This window comes from Canis lupus, chromosome 1 (genome assembly GCF_011100685.1).
Source record: "Canis lupus familiaris isolate Mischka breed German Shepherd chromosome 1, alternate assembly UU_Cfam_GSD_1.0, whole genome shotgun sequence".
NCBI lineage: Eukaryota > Metazoa > Chordata > Mammalia > Carnivora > Canidae > Canis > Canis lupus.
This window is the reverse complement of record NC_049222.1, coordinates 31,375,695-31,399,700: the sequence shown is the minus strand read 5'-3', so window position 1 is coordinate 31,399,700 and position 24,006 is coordinate 31,375,695. Positions and strand designations below refer to the sequence as shown.

General features: G+C 35.7%; 1 protein-coding gene across 7 annotated transcripts in view; it reads left to right on the top strand.

Annotated features, from left to right (window-relative positions):
• Positions 1 to 24,006, top strand: part of REPS1 (RALBP1 associated Eps domain containing 1) — an 83,302-nt gene that overhangs the window by 55,391 nt on the left and 3,905 nt on the right. For 3 of the 7 annotated variants that reach the window (XM_038526177.1, XM_038526174.1, XM_038526180.1), the window contains 10 exons: positions 2,941 to 3,062; positions 6,413 to 6,493; positions 12,519 to 12,606; positions 13,802 to 13,903; positions 15,894 to 15,966; positions 17,293 to 17,411; positions 18,866 to 18,930; positions 20,570 to 20,755; positions 21,610 to 21,705; positions 23,801 to 23,949. In XM_038526177.1, the coding sequence (XP_038382105.1) occupies positions 2,941 to 3,062; positions 6,413 to 6,493; positions 12,519 to 12,606; positions 13,802 to 13,903; positions 15,894 to 15,966; positions 17,293 to 17,411; positions 18,866 to 18,930; positions 20,570 to 20,755; positions 21,610 to 21,705; positions 23,801 to 23,949 (1,081 nt within the window). The remainder of the gene's footprint in view (positions 1 to 2,940; positions 3,063 to 6,412; positions 6,494 to 12,518; positions 12,607 to 13,801; positions 13,904 to 15,893; positions 15,967 to 17,292; positions 17,412 to 18,865; positions 18,931 to 20,569; positions 20,756 to 21,609; positions 21,706 to 23,800; positions 23,950 to 24,006) is intronic. The other 4 variants (XM_038526175.1, XM_038526176.1, XM_038526179.1 and 1 more) reach the window with 4 other exon arrangements.

Sequence of the window (24,006 nt, the reverse complement as noted above, 5' to 3'; positions counted from 1 at the left end):
ATACTGTTACATTAAAATCCACATATCCCTCTTGCACTTTGAATGAATCTTTTACCCCACAGCATGATTTTGTAACATAGTGCATTGATTATAGAGTATCAGTTCCAGTTCGTGGAGTTATACAAATCTTTCAGTTGTTGGGGCATTTTATTATAAAATATCAAAAAAACATTTTTGCTAATATAAGCTATCTTATCAAAGAAGTATTGGACAGCTCTTGACAGTATGGACATGGATTTTTTTTCTAAAGTTCATATTTTTGCTAAAAGCTCAAACTTTGAACTTTGTCACTTGTAACAAGTATTGAAGACACACACACACACAAATATTGAAGACAGTCGGTTTCCTTGAAATGATAGGCTCATTAAATTAATTTTTGAAAAAAATGCCTAATACCCAAGTCTGAATAATTATAGTTTATCAGCTATTCTTTCAAGAAAAATGGTGTTCCAGGAAATTAGCTTACAACTAATCACACAAGTACTTTTCCTTGAGACAACCATAATCCTAGGTGCAAAGCAGAATGCTTTATATATATTTCCCATTTTTGCCATGCAGAGTATTAACATGCGTTTTCAGGGTTGAGATTTAATTGAAATAATTTTTACTGTGATAATTATGGGCATTCTTCAGTGAAGTTGCCATGCATGTTTATTTTAACTAGAATGTATGGCGGTGAAGAATATAATGACTAACGTACTTTAGTGCCACTGCCTTGATTCTTGCTGATAAACAGCAGTTTTACCCACCATTGCTTTTGCATCATCTTATAGGTGCCAACACAGGAAAAAAGCATTATTATCATTACAAAAACAATTTTGACTTTTCAGACTCCCTAAAAGAGTCTTGGGGATTCCCCCAGGAGTCCATGGACTACAGTTTGAGAACTGCTACTCAAGGAAAATAACTCTTAGCATAACAATGAAGTGTAATTATTTGGGAGAATAACATTTTACTTCTCAGCCTCAAAGAGGCTGGACCCACTGCAACTTTGTACCAGTGAATCCAAGAGATTCAAACAATTTACCTGAAATTGTAACTGCCCTGAGGTGGGGGTAGGATGCAGTCTGATCTTAAATTTGTAAGTGGAAAACTAATAGAAAGAATGTCTGGAAAGCCAAACCAGGGCCCCAGGTTCCCCTATGGTGGCATTTAAAACTTAGCTGATACAATGTGACTTTAAGTAGGTTCTTTGAAAATTATTCATCCTATCTAGTTAATACTATTTTAATTCTGTTTTTCTTCATTATTAATACCTGCTTTGGGGCATCTCTTATAAGACATTTCTTCATTCTCCACCTCCATTTCACTTTCAATCGACTTAGTCAAATTTATAGCTATTATCTTCCTTTTCTTAACTCCTTTCCCTTGGTTATCATTGAAAAAAAATCCATAATTTTCATTCATACTGAAAACCACAGCTCTCCCCATGAGGGATTTACCGTTATGATTTATCATAAATAATTTTTTCATTAGTCTTTAAGAGCTTTGTCTTCATTGAATATTATTGGAAGCATTGGTTTTATACTACTTCAAGACATTTATTGAAAAAGGGATAAGATTAAGAAGAGCACCTATTCTTGGTCTTAGAAAACAGGAATTTATCAAGATATGATGCTGACTATAAATTAGAACTTGCAGTGTGATGAGAATATAAAGAAATTACATTAGGATCAGTAAATGGGAGAAGTGTTTTAAGATAGAAAACAAATAGGGTAAAGAGAAATTTTGAGAACATAAAAAATATCAGTAAGTAATTTTTGTTTTAGGAAAATAACAGTAAAGGAGAATGAATTTAAAATGAAGGAGAACCTGAAAACAACTCAAATAAATACTTGAGTGTATGGTATGTATTAGGTCCTAGTATGTTAGGCACTAACATGTAAAGGATTTATTTATGAATAGATTGAAAGGTAAAAACCTACACTGCTAAATTATTATATGGCTGTTTAGGAATTTTAATTACAGTGCTAACATTTAATGGCAAATGTCTTTCTTTCTGATGGAGAAACTCAGGTGCTATTTTATTCAACTTGCCCATGGTCAGTGAGATAGTGACAGATTTTAGAATCATATTTTTGATACAGGTTCTCAACAGATTAGATATTCCCCATTATTTTGGCAATTTATGTGATTTTCAGATTGGGATTGTATTCCAAACCACATACAATTTGGAAAGCTTGGATTGAGAATTTAGTTACCATTGAAATTCCTTCTGTTTTTACATTGTAATGTAATTTTACGTTGTAATGATATAAGTTGGTTCAGTGACTTTGCTCTTTGCCCACGCCTGGGACTCTTCCTTTTCTTCTGCTGTCTGCCTTGCCAATAGATGCAGCTTTTTGGTAACAGAGGAGATTTGTAGAGAAACTATGAATGAATTAGTTATAAATCAGTAGTTCCCAAATTATATTCCAAGGGAATATGGAGGGATTTTGTTTGATAAATGGTCTGTTTGGGAAAAAACTGATTTAAATAAGGTTTATTTGCTCTTAAACATTACAAGTCTTTGATATACAGATATGCATGGGGATGTCCAACAGGGATAGAGTATCCCCACATTTATTTGAACAAAAAGCCTAACTTTTTAAAGCATCTTAATGATTAAATATTCCATGAAATACACTTTGGAAACTGTTATAAGATTATTAGAAAATGATTCAAAGCTTGTGCCCTATTGCATTATTGTTATGTGTAACACTCTTTTCTGTTTATGCCTAACTAGATTTTATTTTCATGGAAAGCAATGGTTTTAAGTAGACAATAAGTAACAGGAACAGGTATTGCCTGATTGATTGTTAAAATGATTGGGGAACATAAGGAAAGTCAGACTATAAATCACTACTTGTAAAACTCTTCTGTTAGATTTTCTTTTATAAATAAATATTCCTAAACTAAACTCTGTTGTTTATAGATAATTTCTCTGTTTTTAAATTGCAGATGTTGGAGATCAGCCAGGTGAGGTAGGTTATTCAGGCTCTCCTGCAGAAGCACCTCCAAGCAAGTCACCATCAATGCCGTCACTAAACCAGACTTGGCCTGAGTTGAATCAGAGCAGTGAGGTTAGCAGAGCTTCCCTTTTCTTTTACTAACTTAAACTGTTTGAAGGTAAGAAGTTCCAGGCAGAGTAATTTCAGCACATATATAGCTCTTTCGATATGCATGCACAGTTGAGAGAACATATCCAATAAGACTGTGATAAATGTTTATAATTATGTGACTAAGGTTTTCAAAGTACTTTTTCACAGTGAATACTATCATTTGGTTTCCAGCACTCATTCCTGCTAAAACCTTGTGAGTTAGATGAGGCAGACACATGAAATCAACCAAAGGGTGGTATCTTGGCCTTAATACCTCTTAGCCAGTGAGGGACTAGAGCTAGGCTTTAACCACAGGTCCTTTGAGATTCACTCAGCTGCTCCACCCACCATATCACACTCCTTCCCCTTTCTGTAAGCAGGATATGTGATTATATATTTGCAATCTTAACATTGGAAGTGGTGTGTGAAAAGTCACTAATCCAGCTTTCCACAGAAGAAAGCATTTTCTACAACTCAGGCTATTTATAATTTATTCTATGTAATACAAAATGGAATGATTTCACTGTTAAATGCAGTGGTTAAAGAAAACTGGTGTAAGATCAAGCACAGCTTGCAAAACAATGAAATTCGAGATGAATACACTGCTCCCCTATCACTTTGGAACTCCATTATAGAAAACAATAGAAGTAGGGCCGCTCTGATTAGAGAGATTGTCTGAGGCCCCCAGTCTCTTAAACCTTAGTGCTCTGTAGAACTCCTATTGAAAACTGTTCCAGGCTGCTTAGAGCAGTTTTGTGAACAAGTCACTTTTTTTATTATAATTTTTAATATCACCTTTATAGTGCTACAAATTTCAAAGTTTGCTGACTTTTAGGAAAAAAATTCCAAGCTTTCTATGCTTTCCGTATATTTTAAAGGCTGAAAACCACTGGGTTAAAGCAACACTAGTTAATTTTGGACAGTTGAAAAGCAGAGAAGTAACTGGCCAGTTTAAAGTACTTCTTGCTTTTGGACATGATCACAGATACCTGTGTTGGAGACATTATAGCACATTTATCATAAAACAACTGTTTAGGTATTTTTTTTTTTAGAGGGAAGAATTAAGCCTTAAAAGAATTTACTAATAGAGAGGCTTTATAAAGAGTAGGATCAGTTTTCTTGAAATCGTTAATTTTTGCTGCATTTATTCATTTGTCATTTTTTAAAAGCACTATCAGATTAAGAGTATTTATATTCCTTTGATATCAGTTCATAAATAAAAGCAACTCTAAGAAGCAACTGAATTCTAAATCCCATCTTCATTCTAAATAAAAATTGCAGTGTGATCATTCAAGCCTCATCATGGCGTCCCTTCCAAATTCTGATTCTAGTAGTTGCATTTTCCCTTAAATATTCCTAGCAAGTTTCATTTGTAGTGTTGCTAAAAAGTTCATGAATGTCATAAATTTTTTTTACTGTATGTGGAAAATCAGAATGTTAATAAAACATTGATTTTGATACATTTCAATAATAATATTTTCTAAAAATACCTGAGGATATAGAATTTAAATTATATTTTAACTTTCTACCACAAAACACTAATACTCTTTCAGCAAACACTTATTCAGCACCTGCAAATATGGATGGAATTTAACACTAATAATCATCCCTAACATTTATCGAGCACTCTTGATGTGCCAGCTCTGTTCACAAAGCTCTTTACATGTACTAACTCCTTGCATCTTCACAATAGTCCTATGATACAGGTATTATTAATCTTGTGTTAATAGATAGTAAAACTGACACACAGGTTAAATAACTTGCCTAAGGCTGTATAGCATAACTGGGATTCCAGCAGCCTGGATCCAGAGCCTGCGGTCTTAGCCATTATACTAAAGTTACAAAGATCAGGATGCTCTCTGCTTTCCAGGTAGCTTACGTACAGTCTTACTAAAACTTCATGCCGCCAAATAGAATAGGTAATACCTATTTTATGGTGAAAATCTTCTACATCTAAATTTTTCTCCACAATTAAGTAATTGGGATTTTAAAAATTCCTTTGTTTACCCCTACAACAGTAATTATTGAGAAAACTAATTATACTAACATCACTGAAGTGATGCCCCTTGATAAAAGTGAATTATTGTGGATTTTCTTTATTCAACAATCACTTTGCATCAGTATTAGTTTGTTGAAAGATTATATTATCTATTTTTATAGATAATTTTCATCAACATGTTTGCTAATAATTTCTACATGTCTTCTCAAATAGAGTATCACTGTTTTAAATAGTAAATCGAACTTTGAAGCATAAAAATGTATACTTTTCCATACTGAATTATAGAAAGGATTTTGGTTAAATGAGTAGGTGTGTCTGTGTGTAAGCATTTGTATGTATATACTGTATATGTGTAGATGTTTTTCCTTCTTCAGAGGATAACCGATAATTCTTAATCAAATTTAAATGATTTTAATGCAGTTTTGATATAAAATCTTACACTATTTTATTACTAAGATCTTCAAAATAAATGGAATTTACTAAAATTAATGTTATCACTCCACCTATTCTAAGAGGTCTAATACTTGTGTACCTCTTTTAGAGGAGTAGTATTTCATATCAAAATCAGTCTTCTGTATATAACACCTACTCAGATGCTTCATTTGCTCTCATTGTGGCCGCAGTCTGATTTTTCTAGCATGGGGTAGGGGACGTTGCCTGAGGCAGTTGTCTTGTGGTCTGGCATGGCCCTGTGTGTAGTGCGGATTGCAGGGGTTGACTTGCTACAGATGGACAGAAGCTCAAACATATATTAATTCCAAAAATCTTTTCATTTTATCTCAATTACGCCTTATTAAATATCTATACATATGTATAAATTATGTGCACGTCCATAAATAGAATCATCTTTCAGGGGTCGCACTGGCAAGTCACACTGACTTGCTTTGTTTTGACCAGAATTTTGGTACACAGGGTACATTAGCATCACCAAACCAATACATTAATGTTAGAATTTTGAAAGAAGGATTTGAAGTAATTTTTTCTCTAGACAAACCCCTTTACATTTTTACTTTGTTACCATTTGTACCACTTAGATTCTGTTCCTATTTTATGTTTTGAGTTTTAATTCTGTGAGACTTTTAGTCTCTTACATTGAGATTGCAATAAATTGTTATTATACGTTTGAATTTGAAGCTGCTCACCTTACATTATAAGATGATCCACCATAGATAAGTATAAAATGTTTATGGAAAAACAGAAATTATGGAATTTTGTCAGGCCTTTGAAACACAACTTGCAGTGCAACCTCTGAATTACTTTGCTAAATCTTCTCCAATGATCTTTTACTCCATCTTTCTCATCATGCTGACTTGTCTCTCCTCTGTCTGTTCAGCAGTGGGAGACATTTAGTGAACGCTCTTCAAGCTCACAAACTCTGACCCAATTTGATTCTAACATTGCACCAGCTGATCCTGTAAGTCAATCACTTAGCTTGCTTGTTTGAAATTAATTTTATTAACCCAAATTTCCATTCATTATGGTTTTTAGCTGATATGCATGATTGAGTGGAGTGCTTAGGGGGGAAATGGTGGCAGGCTTTTCAATTTTTGTGTGCTTAATGGTGGAAAGAACATTTTTTTTTTAATCATTTGTATTTTCTAGTTATTTTGATGGGAGATAACTGTATGTTTTTAAATCTAGTACATGTGTCTAAGGAAGCATTTTGTGAAAATTGAGCTGACCTTGTTTTGATTTGCTAATTAAGTGTATGTTAAACATATACTGTGTATTTCATAGTAAACATACTGTGTATTTCAGTGCAATGACATTTAGTAAATACTATTATTTGTATGCTTATACATCATGTAATATGTACTTTATATGTAAATATGCAATGTCATCTTTTATTTTAACAGTCCAGATGGTATGGCTTTGACTTAATTAGTATGTTGAGTTCTGTTAAGAGAATCAATTTCAGCAAAAAAAAAAGTTGTTGGTCACAGATTGCCATTGTGCAAGGGACCCTCTGTCTTGTCTTCCTGTGGCTCACTGTGTTGCTTTGAAAATGCTACAAAGTTCACATCCTGATTTAAAAAGTAAATTCTGTCCCCACAGAATTAATTTCATATATGCCCTGCCTCTCCCTCAAATCATTAGAAAACTTCAAAACCTTAGCTATTAATCATTCTCTTCACTGTTCACTCCTGCTTGTCCTTTTATTTTTTCTTTTAAAGAGGATATAGTAATAAGCATCTTTCAGAAAGAAAAAAGGAAGTAAGTAGGAAGGGAAGAAGAGAGTAAAGGTAGGATTTTTTTAAAAATGAGTGAAAAGATAAAGTGTCACAAGACTTTTTTTTTTTTTTAGATGTTTCTGATCAAAGAACCATTAATTTTTAATATAGTAATGTCCTTATTTAGTGTGGATTTGGGAGAAATGGCACATAAAGATAGCAGTACATCTTCAGTAGTTTAAATTATTGGATCTTTCATGTGCTTTATAATTTTAAAAAGTTGGTATCTATTTGTGAAATAGGATGCTGTTACATTGAATTCAAACAGATAAAATATGGAAGTGTTTTAAGTGTCTGTTTTCATAGTTTATTAATTATTTATGGGCCAATTAATATGTAGATCATCTGTGCCCTTTGCTTCTTTTATTGCTATTTTGAAGGCATTAATCTTTGGTTTCAACCTGAAAATTGAGGAATGAAAAAGCAAAACATAATATCTGCTGCTTATTTTCAGTTTTAATTAAGGTCTCTTGGGAAGTGACAGGTGCTATAACTTAAAAGAAAGTTTACCTTTGCTCTAAGATTTATTTCTCCATCTTACTCTTTTTTTTTTTTTTCAAGATTTTATTTATTCATGGAGACAGAGAGAGAGGGCCAGAGACACAGGCAGAGGGAGAAGCGGGCTCCATGCAGGGAGCCTGACGTGGGACTCGATCCTGGGTCTCCAGGATCACGCCCTGGACTGAAGGTGGCACTAAACCACTGAGCCACCCGGGCTGCCCTTCATCTTACTCTTACCTACTATTTACATAGGCAGGTTATTTTTTTTAAATACTTAATTTTAAAATGTTTTATTGGGAAAGCAGGTTAGGTTTAGGAATACAGAATTGCTCTGTTTTATTCCCCACCCCATAAGAGATGGTGAAAATAATTATGCAGAATATTACGATTTTTTTTGTCAGGCCAGGAAAGAACATTATATATAAAAACATAGAACTCAGAGGCAAAATAAATTGACTCATGACTGGCAGGAAATGCCAGGAAATATTTGACTTTATCATAGTGATGTTCTTGTAACTTCTTGGAAAAAATACCCAAATTTGTGAGTTCTAGCTCTAGTGTTTAAAATATTATGGCTCAGTACTTTCTTTTATTATCTCTTGTGTGGCAGGAAGCTGTAAGAAATTAAAAGTTATAATTGCTATTTTAAATCTGAAATTAGATCTCTAAACTTGAAAGTTGGCAGTCTTAAATATTTATAATGTTACCTAGAAATCTTTTTTATGATGATAAACTTAAATCTTAATTTTGTTCCCCCAACTTAGGGATCTCATTAATAAACCTGCCATTAGGAGAATGCCCTTCTCCCATTGAGGATCTAAGTTCTTATCCTTCATTTAATACTAACCTGGCAAACTGCCTTCTGTATAACACAGCTTATACCCATAATCCCAAATGATCCTTTGCAAGTCTTCTATAAATAATTGTAAGTGAGTAAATAAGGTCCATACAGATTGGAAGATAATTGCCTAAGAGAAAAATATCACTGCAGTTCTAATATGAATTTACAAACCTTACAGTCTTGGAAATATTTAATGGAATATTTTTAAAAAGCTAAAATTTGATAATTAGCTGTTTGCTCAGTAAAGTGAAAGTCTATGAGAAGCCCCACAGTTCTCTGTAGCATTTAGAGACTTCTGCATCACATAGTACAGTGACCTCACATGCAAACTGAGATGGATAGTTATTAGGCTCCCAAAATTATAATGAAATTGAGCTTCTGATATATCATTTCCAGAAACTTGATTGCTTTTGTTGAACTGCTTATCGTTAATAGCCTCTGGGAGAATCTGCTTCTGCTACTAAATTCTAGACTGATGAGAAGTGTAGTGCACTAGTCTTTGCCATGATTTATGCCTGATCTTAAGTGCTGTAAAACTTCTGAGTAATTCAGGATATAAAAAGAAGTTAATTTGATTACTACTGATGCCCAGCCAACCCACCTGGTTTAGTGGAGCTCCTTTCTAGGTGCCTGTGACAGTCTCTAGGAGTATAAAAAATGTCAAAAACTTCACTCGTAGGTAGCCCACAGCTTAACCATGATAGGTGATGGTTGTAATATCACTGATTGTGATAATTATATATAGTTGTGAGCAAAATTTTAGGCAGAGAACTGTGGGCTAATTCAGCCTGGTGTATTTGGGAAAGTTTTCACAAGAGTGGTTATGCTTTTATGCTGGGTTTTGAAAGAAACTATGAATTGGCAGAAATGGACAAGGGCATTCCAAGCAGAGAGAATATCACAGGCAGGATCTGGTGAGTGTGCTGAGAGTATAGGGTAGACATGGGGTTGAGGGGGTCTAAGCAGTATGGTTGAAACCAGACTGGGAAGATCTTTTGTGCTAGACCAAGGATCTGAACTTCATCTCATAGACCTGAGGAGCCAACCAGGAGTACCATGAAAAGATAGGAGTGAGAAAGAGGCAGTTGGGGAAGATCAGTCAGGCAACAAACAATGTGAAGAATTGATGGGATCAGAGAGAGCAAGATGATGAGTGACAGGAAAAGCAGGGAGGGTGGATCATGAGATTTAAGGCAAGTAGAAAATACAGGTAGATGAGTCTAATATATTCAATAAAGTGTATAGTATAATATATATAATATATTCAAGTATATTATATTATATATTATAATACACTTGAGTATATAATATATTCAGTAAAGTATAAAGTGAAATGCCCAAATATATGACACAGATGTACCATGAGTGATTAAGAATGGGTTTCCTAAAGGTGACGAGGTGATTTGAATAGGTAGAAGAAGCTGGGCAGAGCCTGCTAGTCAGTCTTTATACTTTTTTCTCTATTTGTAAATTTGGGGTTGCTAATTTGGAGCATCTGATGGCTCAGGACTTAGAAGAGTATAGGCATTCATGGTTCTTCATTTGGATGTCGAAATGCTTAATGTCAAAGCTGTCTATCCTATTGCAAACCACAGTCACAAATAGAGCTTCTTATGTGTATACTAGTTGGTGGTTAGGCCTGCCATCAGTGTAAAGCTCTGTAAGGAATTCTCTTGTCCTGCTAGCAGCTGGACTTGCAAGCTCACAACAGCCAGTGGTTGCATGTCTGAAGTATGTGATACAGAATTGATTTGCTGGCACAGAAACTTATGCAAATAATTTGGAGAATGAATAGAACATTCATGATTTTCTTTTCTTAGAGTCATTATCATGACTTCCACATACTGTACTGGAAATATATGAAAAGATTACTTAATAGTTCCAACTGTCATAAGTTTTATATATCTGATTTTATACACACAGAATATATATTAGATGAATATTATGAATTAAAATGTCTAACAATTTTTTTGCTTGTTTTTTCCTAGCTTGTTTTGGGTTTGGAATAAGAATTTATTGTCTCATGAACTATCCTTTGTTTTTCCTTTAATCTTGCCTTATAAGGTTAAATTCTGATTCTTATAGCATTTATTTCTACCACTAAAGTTGTGAGTTAAGAAAGTAGTTATTCCTAAAGCCATGTTTTTATAACCATAAATGCAACAAAGAACATCTTAAGTGTATTGTTAAAAATTATTTTCCTGAAGAACACCAGGAGGCTCAGTGATTGTGTGTCTGCCTTCAGCTCAGGCCGTGATCCAGGATCCTAGGATCGAGTCCCACATTGGGCTCCCCACAGGAAGCCTGCTTCTCCCTCTGCCTGTGTCTCTGCCTCTCTCTCTGTGTCTCTCATGAATCAATAAATAAAATCTTTAAGATTTTTTTTTTCCTTGAGAGTAACTCATTATTGTTTGAGAAATCTATAAACTTTTATCCAGCTATAATATTAATCTTTATAACCGTAATTTAGAGTTGTAGGGGAAATGTTAGAACTCTGTCCACAACCTCGCTGGTGTAGGGACAGAAAATTACTGTGAATGGATCTATCAGTATGATTGCAAAAAAAATTCATTTGTTATAAATTGGTTGATTTGAGATTATGAGAATAAGCTAAGGGGGCCTGTCAAGCAAGAGGCAGTATGCTAGAACCAAACTTCCTTTAGCAGAGGCTTGGTGTTACCTAGTACTGTCAACCAAAAAAGGTGTCTGACTTAAACTGAATCTAAGATGTTTGTCTTCATCTTCTCTTCTTGCTTTGCTGTTTGCATTCTTTTCAAAAAGTCTGTACTACAGTTTCCTTACTCCTCTAGCTAGACTTGCCACTCATGAAATTTTAAGAATATCAGATATATTCCAGCCATGAAAAGGTTTAAGAAAAATAATGGAATGTTAAGAGTAGGAGTCTTACTTATTCCTTTTTAAAAATACATGGCTTTGTGGAATTTTGTAGGGTTCTTTGTTAGTTTTTGTTTTTATTTTATTTATTATAGAGACATGGGAATAGTGAAGGAGATAGCAAGCGAGAGAGAGCATAGAGCAGGGAGGAGAGGGAAAAGCAGGCTCACCACTGAACATGGAGCCTGATGCAGAGCTCGATCTGAGGACCCCGGGATCGTGACATGAGCCAAAGACAGGCGCTCAACCAACAGCACTACCCAGGCGCCCCAGTTTTTTTTTTTTTTTAATTATTTATTCATGAGAGACACAGAGAGAGAGAGAGAGAGAGAGGCAGACACACAGGCAGAGGGAGAAGCAGGTTCCATGCAGGGAGCCCGATATGGGACTCGATCCTGGGACTCCAGGATCATGCCCTGGGCTGAAGGCAGGTGCTAAACCGCTGAGCCACCCAGGGATCCCCGGTGCCCCAGTTTTAAACAGTTTTATAGAACTAATCTGTAGAAACAATATATTATGCTGTTACAATATAGCGAGCATTATTACCTTGTTTTATATAGGAAAAAGTAAGTGTCCATTTTTTTCAGCAATTAGAGAAAAATTTGAGTTCTCATGAAATAGTTCACTTTAACTTCAAAGGTTTAGATTTGTATAATTTCATTAGATCATCTCATACTTTGCCTTTGATATAGTTCTCAAATATAGTTTTATAGATCTTTTTTCCACTCAAATCTTTAACCACTCAAAAATTAAAATGTACTTTTTTATTAAAAAAAATCAGATTATTAGGGTACGCATAGTGAACTTGATTTGTACGCATAATTCTAAGATTTCTAATTAAGAAATTTATTTTCATGCTTGCCTTAGCATGAATAAGAAAGTCTATTTAAAGTATTGTTAGTTTGGATTATTCATGGTATCAGCTTGGCATTTTTAATGCAAAGTCTGTATTTCCTCCCATTCGTCTCTAGGATACTGCTATTGTTCATCCAGTTCCCATTCGTATGACTCCAAGCAAAATCCACATGCAGGAAATGGAACTGAAAAGAACTGGCAGTGGTAAGGAAGCTGTTGCTGGGTTGTATTTTAGATTAGCATCTAACTAAAATACACAAATAATTATTTGAGGGCTCAGATTCCTTCATAATTGTTTATTTTTTAACATAGTACTTTCTATAAGTATAGATGTATTTTTGTGTATATTATTCAATTTATATTACAGTTTCAAAAGGAAACTGTTAAAGGGTGCCTGAGTGGCTCAGTTGATTGGTCAGCTGACTATTGATTTTGACTCAGGTCACAATCCTAGGGTCCTGGGGTCCAACCCCATGTCATGTTGGGCTCCATGCTCAACAGGGAGTCTGCTTAAGGATTCTCTCTTTCACCCTCTGCCCTTCACCCCGAGTGTATGCTCTTTCTTGCTCTCAAATATTTTTCAAAAATTTTTAAAAAGGGAAACTGTTGAATTTATATTATAAAGAAAAATAAGGACACTTGGAAGATGTGACTTTTCTAATACCCAATGGGTTTTGTGGGGTTTTTAAAAGATTTTCTTTCTTTCTTTATTTTAGAGTGGATGTAAGCCGGGTATGGGGAAGAAGTTGGGAAAGGCAGAGGGAAAAGGAGAGAGGATCTTAAGCAGGCTCCATGCCAATGTGGAGCCTGACGTGGGGCTCAATCTCAAGGCCCTGAGATCATGACCTGAGCTAAAATCCAGATTTGGTTGCTTAACTGACTGAGCCATCCAGGCATCTCTACCTTATGGGTTTTATGATAACTGCTGTGAACATATATTTAAAGTATGTTCAGATTTTAACTGAAGAGGAGGTAGTATGTTAAATCTTAGCTTTGAAATTGTATGTTTTGCTTAAAGTCTTGAAGTTTCTCATTTTAGATTAAATGTTTTAGTTAGACATCTATTTATTTTCTCAGAGGTTTATCTATTTTCTGTATAAGTCAACATCATAAATTATTTTATAACCATTTGTTTGGGGTTTTTACTACCCTGAAGGGATAAATTAACAAAGTATGAACATGCAAATTGACATTTTTCATTAAAACCAATCTTCTGTTGTGGTAGAAAGCAAAATTCGCTATGAACAAGCTCATATTTTTATTAAAAATACTATTTTGTCTTATATCTCATGAGGTTTACCTTCTACTTCTTTGGAATATATAAATGAAGTCTTATACTCTGAAGTTTATGAATTTATTAATTCAGTTCTTGTATTTTTACCTTTTACTTCTCTACTAGATCATACTAATCCCACTAGCCCATTACTGGTGAAAACATCTGACCTGTCGGAGGAAAGTAAGATAAATTCATCAGTGAAATTTGCTTCTGGAAATACTGTAGGTAAGTGAAAAATAGCATTACAGCTTCCATTTGAAGTTGGTTAAGTGTGGATTTAGAATCTGAATAATTCAAATGTATAGCTATTTCATATTACCTTACTGAATAAAGTAGAGATAAGTCAACCTTTTTAAGTACCCTACCCTCTGTATGAGTAAATGGTTGCTTATTGCCACCTGGACCTGCTTCTAGGCAGGCCTTCTGTTTGCCATCCTTCTCCGTTAGCCACATTTAGTCCATGAACTCTTCACACTTACTCCTTCCTCTCACAAGAAATTAGGTGTACATTCATTTATTTAGCCTATGTTAATGGAATAGTATGTGGCAGGCTCTGTTCTAGACACTGGGGATTCAGCAGTTAAACAAAAAATCTTTGCCTTTATGGAGCTTACATTCTGTAGGGAATATAAGAGAAAAAACCCAAAACAAAAATCTTAACTCCTCCTATCTTAAAAGATAATTAACACATTGGATAAGAATAAAGCTGGCAAAGAGAAGAAGAGGGAGTGGCAGTTTAAGGAAGGAGCTCAAAGAAGACCTTACCAAAAGATGACATTTGGGTTAAGACTTGAATGAGATGAGGGATTCGGCTGTGAATATCAGAAGGAAGGACATTTAAGGCACAGGAAACAGCACATGTGAATCCCTTATTTAGAAATCTGCCTTCTGCTGGGAACAGCAGGCAAACACCTGGAAGAGAACCAGTTAGCAAATTTGGCAGCCAGAAGTAGCAAGTAGTAGAGGAATAATCAGGGAGCAGTGTAAGAGTGACTTTTACTGCATGAGATGAAACGCCATTAGAAGGTTTTGAATGGAGAAGTGATGTGGCCTGACCTTCCTTTTTTTATATACGAGGATCACTACAGCTGCTGTAAGAGTAATAGCCCCCAAGAAAGCAAGAGTCAAAACAGGAAAGATTGTTTAAAAAACAACTGGAGGAACATATGTAAGAGAGGAGGACGGCTTAGCCTAGGGTGGTAGCTGTGCTGGGAAGTGGTCAGATTCTGGCTATATTTTATAGAAAAAGAGTCAGCATTTGCTTACTTGTGTTATAAAGTGTGATGGTGGGAGGTCACAGGTGATTCGGGGAATTTAGCCTGAGCCACTGGGAATTGTGGAAGACTGTGATAACAGGTTTATTGGGGAAAAACAGAAGTTGAGTTTTGGACATCTCAAGTTTGAGATGCCTATTGGAACATCCAAATAGAAATATGTTAGTTTTAACATCATTCATGGGCCAATTAATTAAACAGTTCAGTTATTTGGTAAGAAAAAGGAAGGGATACATTTTGAAATGAAACCAAACCAAATAACCAGTCCCTTCAATTCATAACCCTTCAAAGTAAGCAGCAGTGTTCCTTCACATTGTCCCTGAGTTTCTGTTTTAAGATTTATCATTCATCACAACCATTAGTCTGTCTCTGGGACCCTCTGCTCTTCATAAGATTGTGAGGATTTGGAAATGATATTTTCTCAGGTGAAAAATGGGGAATGTCTGGCTAATCTCATAAATTTTATTATTGTGGGATCCCTGGGTGGCGCAGAGGTTTGGCGCCTGCCTTTGGCCCAGGGCGCGATCCTGGAGACCTGGGATCGAATCCCATGTCAGGCTCCCGGTGCATGGAGCTTGCTTCTCCCTCTGCCTATGTCTCTGCCTCTCTCTCTCTCTCTCTCTCTCTCTGTGTGTGACTATCATAAATAAATAAAAATTAAAAAAAAAATTGTATTATTGTCTAAGCATATTTTTTAATTCCTATATTAACTTCTCTAGACTAACCTATTCTGTGTGCATGGTATTTCATTGTGTAAATATGCCATGATTTGATTGATATTTAAGTTTTTACATTTCATAACACTAGGATGAACTGTTAACCTATTAGCCAATCTTTAAATATCTGTGATTTGAAATAATAATTATTATATTTGTTTAGATTATATAGAGTAAAAAATGAATAAAAGATTATTATTAAATAGGATATATTCCATTTATCAGCAGATGGGTACAGTAGTTCAGATTCTTTTACTTCGGACCCAGAACAGATTGGAAACAACGTAACTCATCAAAGGTCAGTATTTCTTCAATTAAAAAGCATATTAAAATATCTTGTTATGTTTTAATTGAGAATATTTTAGAACCAAGTATGAATTATTTTCCTCTATTCTTCAGCTCTCTGGAGACTGTTAGGTTACCTGTTGACTTATGTAGAAGGGAAATAATTTTTTTATTCTTTTCAACTATAATAGGAAATAAAAGGAACCTTATTGTTCCCATGATATTCTTTGGAAGGTCTAGAAAGAGCTATAGTAGCATTAGCAGTTTAATACAGTCCTTTTTGTAAGTAAGTAGTTGAGAGTCTGTTTAAGTAATGTACAGATTTTCTTGGATAGCTTTATGGCAAGTACCAACAAAATTCTGTGTTTTAAGATACCATCTAGAAGCACACACCCTAGTGTTGGGCTATCTACTTACCCTGAGGATCTGCATTACATATAACTTTTCAGGCACAAATAAAAAAGGTATGGGATAGGGTGAAGGTGGCAAGGGATTTGTCTGCAAGGGTTTAGCCATCCACTAAAAATTATGTGCAGGACAAGAGTATCTTTTCCCCCTCATCCTTTATATGTACTAAGTATCGTTTCCCATATTCCTGGAGGATATAGAGACTAGTAATATAGAATCTCAGAAGAATTTCCAGAGTCAAAGACTGCTTCTTTGTATAATTATTTCTCTTCAGATATCTTGGATTTTATTCTCCTTTTTATCCCTGTACATGAGGATCAGATTGCCAGGGTCCATGAGATTCTTTTCAGAATACAGAAGACTTTGGTGGCAAAAAAGTGAATCTCTAGGGTGGGTCAAGAATGAGTACAGCCCAAAAAAAAAAAAAAAAAAGAATGAGTGCAGCCACTGCTACAATGAGATTGCCTGTGGGGACACAGGAATGGGCACCTCAGTAGCTGAGCCAGATTCTCTTTCAGCTTACCAAACTTCAAACTTTAAATAAGGTGAAAGCTAACCATGTCTGAAAGTAAAGTTTCTCTTTTTTGAAAATGTTTTTTCAAACTAGTATTATCTTTAATTGAGTGGGAAAAAGTTACTAGGTTTGTGTCTACCTTGAATTCCTGTCAATAACTTTCTTTTCAAAATTTTTGAAATTTTAAAAAATGTAATAATTATGCTTCATAAAAAAAAGATTATTTGACACATTGACTAATTACTTGCCAATGCATATCATAAACAGTCTTGTCTTTATCATCATAGGACTTGTATACCTACTTGAGAAAATGTCACACCAATAAAATTTTCACTGCTTAGCCAAATTTGAATGCTTAAAAAGGAAAAAGCTCCAATACCAGTAACATGACCAGTTATAACGGGGTATATTTTGTAGGTCTCATTCAGGAACATCTCCTGATAACACTGCACCACCACCTCCTCCTCCAAGACCACAGCCTTCTCATTCTAGATCATCATCTTTAGATATGAATCGGACCTTTGCAGTCACCACAGGTAGGGATTAAGAGCCATATCTATTTTCATTTGTTTTTTGTTTTTTTTAAGATTTTATTTATTCATTTGACAGAGAGAAAGAGAGCACGCAGGTACAAGTAGGGGGAGAGGGAGAAGCAGGCTCCCCACTGAGCAGGGAGCCCAACGTGGGGCTCAGTCCCAGGACCCCAGGATCATGACCCAAACCAAAGGCAGATGCTTAACTGACTGAGCCACCCAGGCACCCCTGATTTTAAAGTTCATTAAAGAGCACAACATTTTTATTTAATCTTTTCTTACTATGCCTTATTTTTTATTTATCTGAGGAAAAATTTTGAGTTTAGAAGATGTCAGATGAGAGGAAATTTTTTTTTCTTCATGTATTTGAGGGAAAATGATAGAGATGGGAACCTGAGAGTTGCCACAAGAGATTTTAAAACAACCATGTGGAGAGATCAAGGAGGGAAAGCTGGCTAGGTTTTCAGTTAACTAACAAAGGAGAGATAACACTCATAATTTACTTCAAGTTTTAATTTTTATATAACTGGTTTATTGTTAATAAATTTTTTTTTTAATTTTTATTTATTTATGATAGTCACAGAGAGAGAGAGAGGCGCAGAGACACAGGCAGAGGGAGAAGCAGGCTCCATGCACCGGGAGCCCGATGTGGGATTCGATCCCGGGTCTCCAGGATCACGCCCTGGGCCAAAGGCAGGCGCCAAACCTCTGCGCCACCCAGGGATCCCCTCTGCGCCACCCAGGGATCCCCTGCGCCACCCAGGGATCCCGTTAATAAATTTTGATCAAAACAGAAAAGTTAGAACCAAAGGGTGATGATGTTCTATTTTAGACGTCATAGGTTTGGAATGATGAGGAAAACATGACATAATAGTAGGCCATTGGACTTGTGGACTAAGAAAGATTGTGTTATTTAAGAATTATTTACTTAGAAATGATTGAGTGAAGTATTAAATGCAAAGAGAAAATTTGGAAGTCTGCATATTTTATAGCTGAAGAGCATTCAGAAATTTTAGAAAACCAAGAATGTATAGTATTATGGAAACAAGAATACCATGAGTGCCTTGTGCAATAGAACAAGAGAAATGCGATCTGAGATAGAGTGCCTGGGTGGCTTGGTCAGTTAAGTGTCCGACTCTTAATCTCAGCTCAGGTCTTGATCTCAGGGTCATGAGTCCAAGCCTCACATTGGGCTCCACACTGGGTGCGGAGCCTACTAAACAAAATAACTCCCTAACAACAACAACAAAAAGATAGATAATGAGGTCTCACAAAAGGCTATGAGGCTTGGTTACTAGGTCATATCTAGATAGTTTTACAGGATAATAAATGCCTTCCAATACTTGTCAAGCATTCTTAGAAGTCTTTGTCATTTGATCCCATTCACTCTGCTTGTTCGTTCTACTAGCAAAGTATGTGTTTACTAAAGAAAAGAAATGACTTGTGTATTTACTCAGGACAACAACAGGCTGGAGTTGTTGCCCATCCTCCTGCAGTGCCTCCAAGACCACAGCCCTCACAGGTAATTCTTCAGTGTGTTCATTACTGAACAATTATATTTGTCTGTTAGGGGTTTGCTTCTACTCTGGAATTATTTTGAAGATCAAGAATTACCCAATTAATCATTCTTAATGAGCATTTCATTTAGGGAAGCTGGGTCTTATTTTGGAAGTCCAGAGGAGTTACCTTTGAAAGAAACTTAAAAGTGGACCAAATGATAATGTCTTAATAATGGAAGGTTTAGTGGAGAGAACAGTGGGTTGGGAGATATATGTCCATGTATGTCCTGGGTCTAGCAGAGGCTCTGTGCCCTCCCTGCATCTCCCTGCCAAGGATGTTACTCCATCAGGAAAGAAAGTGTAAGAAGACCTCTGCATCCCTGCCAGGTGGAAATTGTTTTCATCTAGTATGTTCTGAGACAGATTCTGGATTATAGCTATAGTTTTATGTGACTGACTGGCTGGCTGCCTCTTACAAAAATGAATTTGGTTGATTTTTTTCTGAGTTAGATTCTGATCATGAGGTTGGTTACTTGAAGTTAGAAAGATGGTTTCTTAATCATAAAAGGTCCTGAAATTTGAATGTTTCCATATCTAGTTTATCTAAAATGCCAGCAAAAATATTTGTGTTGGGTTAAACTGTGAAACCCAATGAGCTAGTCACTTGACTCAAGAACGAGTTCAGTGGGGAAGACAGACCTGTAAACAACAATTATAATGGAAGGGCTATGCTAGATATATTTATGAAATGCTTTGGCACAGCTTTACTAGCTAGTAAAGTCAAGGATCTCATTGAAAAGGCATAAGTAAAATGAAAGAAGTAAGACTTTAAGCAGAGACTTGAGAGATAAAGTAGTGTTTCTTGGGGAGAGGGCACTCCAATCAGAAGGAATGACATTGCCTGGCATATTCAGGGTAAAGGAGTCAGTTTAGTGCAAGTGGAATGATGGGAGATGAAACTGAAGAGGTGGTTGGAAAGGGGCAGAGTATTTCTGTGTCGTACTCAAGACCCAGAGAGAGTCATGAGACTTCTCACGCTGCATTTTACGTTCTTGTTTACTTGTCTCTTACCTTGCTCTGGTCTATCTGCTTCTTTAGGGCGCAGACTTTATTTGTTCATTCACTATTATTTTCATAATGCTTGGCCACAAGTTAGATACTCGGTAAATTTATTTTTGAACTGAAGATTTTAGGATTGCTCCACCAAAGGAGTGGAGGACATACCAAAGGGAAGTACACTGAAGTATTGGGAGGATCCTTAGAGCAGTGGTTTTCATACTTTAAAATAACCCTTTTAGAAACATAATGAAACAGTTTAAAAATAACTTGTTAAAAGCACACACTATTCTGCGGTACCCTAATTAAGAAAACAGTGGATGCAAGTGGAGAATCAGACAGTAGGGCCATACCCTCCCTCTGCTTTCATGTACTTTCTTTGCAAAAAAGAATTTTGTAAAAGTATCTTTTTTATTGAAGGTTTGTCATCTTAATTTTTTTAGTGTGTCAGCATTCCACTTACGGATTTTAGAGCCAGATGCTACCGTCCCTTATCACCCTGAATTTACAGATAACAAAGCATATCTACAATATATGTTCAGAGAAGGTTGCGGACAGTGATTCACTAATAAAATATGTGTTCCTCTATCCTGATCCATCATGTAGGCTCCTGGTCCCGTTGTGCATCGCCCAGTGGATGCTGATGGCCTGATAACTCACACTAGTACCTCACCTCAGCAGATACCAGAACAACCAAATTTTGCAGATTTCAGCCAATTTGAAGTATTTGCTGCATCAAATGTAAATGAAGAACAAGATGATGAAGCTGAGAAACATCCAGAGGTCTTGCCGGTCAGTTTTTAAGGGCTTATGTAATTTTCTGCTGAGAAACTCTTCCCACATTATATTCATAAGCAGGTCTATAAACAGAGGAACCTCTAAAAGAGCAGATATTAAGAGTGACTATAAGTGAGTAAAATTGCTGCTGCTGCTGCTGCAGAGGATTTATATTTCCTACATCTGTGCATTTTACTTATTTGACCTCAGGTACCTGCTGGTTACGATATATGCTCAATAAGAATCAGAATCTGGGTGGGAGTTAGCTGTGGTGTGAAAAGACACAAACACAACCATCTGAGCGTGGCTAAAACACTGCTCCGGGGTTTGCATCTGATGTGTGATTTGGTGAAGATTTCCATGTAACAAGTGGTTATGGTTACCATAGCTACACTCCATTCATATGATAGTAAGTCACCTTAGTTAGACCTACAGACTACAGGATGCCAAATTCAGTCTTTGCAGTGTTCCAGGATGTGCTGTTGAGTTCTAGTGGCAGGAACTTCTACTAGCCACTTCTTCAAAATTGAAACTTTCTGCCTAGCCCTGGGCCCATTAGGGGTATGGGCTATGCCTCCAGGAAGCAAGGGAGGGCCCAAGGGGAAGTACAGGTGTGCACAGGGTACTGGTCCTCATGCCCTGTAGTGGAGGCATCCCCTCCCCTGCTCCCTCAGAGATGCATTCCCTTCCCTTTTCTCTGCCCTTCTGCACAAGAGAATGGTCATTTTATGGGGTTTTCTCAAATTATTTATTATCAGAATGAACATTTTCTTATAACATTTTGCTCTCTGACTTGTTAACATATATTTATGCATAATTATTATATACTGCTTATGTGTAATTAGAAACGATAACGTATTCACCTCCAGGTTGAAAAAGCTTCAGATCCTGCAAGTTCTCTTCGAGTTGCCAAAACAGATAGTAAAATTGAAGAAAAGACAGCTGCTAGTGTTCCCGCCAATGTGGTATGGAAAAAGTCATCTATAATATTGATTATTTTGTACATATAAAAAATTATATGACACCATTTTTACTTTGTAAGATTTTAAAGATGATGAAAATCTTAGAAATGAAGTTAACTACAGAGTTTCTAAGCCATTCCACTGCCTTCAACTGTAATATATTTGGTCTGTCTCAGAACAAGGTCTATCTATTTAAAAAATCTGAGAGAGGATAGTCTGGATAGTCTGTCATCTAGTATTTGCCATAGGTTCTCAAAATTTATCTGCTGATGACATTCTTCCACATATATTGTCAAATTGTTTTATTGCAATCTTAAGTGTCATAGGGAAAAATTACCAATCCTCTAAGGGTGTTATACATTCTGCTCTTTTTCTTTACTGTTTTGGGGATAATTTTCCCCCCAACATTTTATTATGAAAATGTTTAAACATACAGTAAAGTTGAGAGAAGTTTACGTTGTATATATATCAATAAACCTACACTTTGACTATACTATTAATATTTTACTGTACTTGCATTATCCTATATCTCTCCATCTATCTACATCAATCTTTATCTTTTTTTGAATTTCAAAGTAAACTCAAGATGTTTGTATATTTTGGGATCCCTGGGTGGCGCAGCAGTTTGGCGCCTGCCTTTGGCCCAGGGCGCGATTCTGGAGACCCAGGATCGAATCCCACGTCGAGCTCCCGGTGCATGGAGCCTGCTTCTCCCTCTGCCTATGTCTCTGCCTCTCTCTCTCTCTCTGTGTTATCATAAGTAAAAATAAATAAATAAATAAATAAATAAATAAATAAATAAATAAATAAATAAATAAATAAATAAATAAATAAATAAAAAGATGTTTGTATATTTTTCCATTGAAAGAAAAGTTTTGGTAATTTTTTTTCTACTATCATCTGGACATCTCCCGTAGTTATTATAGCGTGTGTTTGAGAGTACTTAAATTCTACTTTCTGGACACTTTATTTTTTACTATATTTTTGTGATTTTTTTTTTAATAGTGAAATAGATTTTTGTCAGCTTACAGCAACAAATTTAAAATAGCACTTAACCAAAGATATGACAGTTTATTGTCATTTTTATTTATTAGCAGATCAAACCAAGTTATGGTAAATACCAAAATACTGTATTTGAATCTGTTGAGGTCAAATTCACAGTTTCTAAAAAAAATGTCCATTCAGGGCAGCCCGGTTGGCTCAGCGGTTTAGCGCCGCTTTCAGCCCAGGGCCTGATCCTGGAGCCTCGGGATCGAGTCCCATGTCGGGCTCCCTGCATGGAGCCCTCTGCCTGTGTCTCTGATTCTCTCTCTCTCTCTCTCTCTCTCTCTCTCTCTCTCTTTCTCTGTATGTTTCTCATAAATAAATAAATAAAATCTTAAAAAAAAATATCCATTCATATTCAAGAGTTAAAATAATTGTGCATCTTAGTTGTGAGTTTTTAAAGAATTGCCTTTCTATTTTATAAATTGCTTTATATAAGATATATATTTTATGTATTTATTAAGACACAGTTAAGTATTTTTGAGTAGGAAATCCTATGATGATGATAGATACATACTTCTGGACTCCCCCACTTTTTTTAAAGATTTTATATATTTGAGAGAGAGAGCACGAATGGCAGGAGAGGAAGAAGCAGGCTCCCTGCTGAACAGAGAGCCCGATGGGGGGCACCCAGGTCCCAAGACCAGGATCATGACCTGAGCTGAAGGCAGATGCTTAACTAACTGGGCCACCTAGGCACCCCTGAAGACACCCTTTTATATTATTAAACAGTACATATATATTGAGCATGTTTTTTGTTAATATTTAAACAGTGGATTACAGTTTTGAGTCATATTTAAGCCTCAAGGAGCTTATGTTTCCCTTTTTTAAAAAAGTAGTTACATTTCACAATTGTGTCAACCAGGAACAAACCCTTTCACATTGAAATTTAACTTAACTGTGTTACAGATACATAAATTAAAGTAGGACAGGTGACTTTTAATTTTTGGAGAATAAGCAGTTTAAAGAAAAAAAAGTGCTTTATGGTAAAGTGCTGAGTAACCATGAATGTCTTGAAGACATGCTTATTGTTAATGGACTTCTTCTCTTGTAGAGCAAAGGCACAACACCTCTCGCTCCACCACCTAAACCTGTTCGAAGAAGATTAAAATCAGAAGATGAATTAAGGCCAGAAGTTGACGAACATACGCAAAAGACAGGTGTCTTAGCTGCTGTGCTTGCATCACAGCCTTCTATTCCTAGGTAATCAGAGTTGTTCCTAAACACATATAATTACAAGGAACAAAAAGCACAGCAATT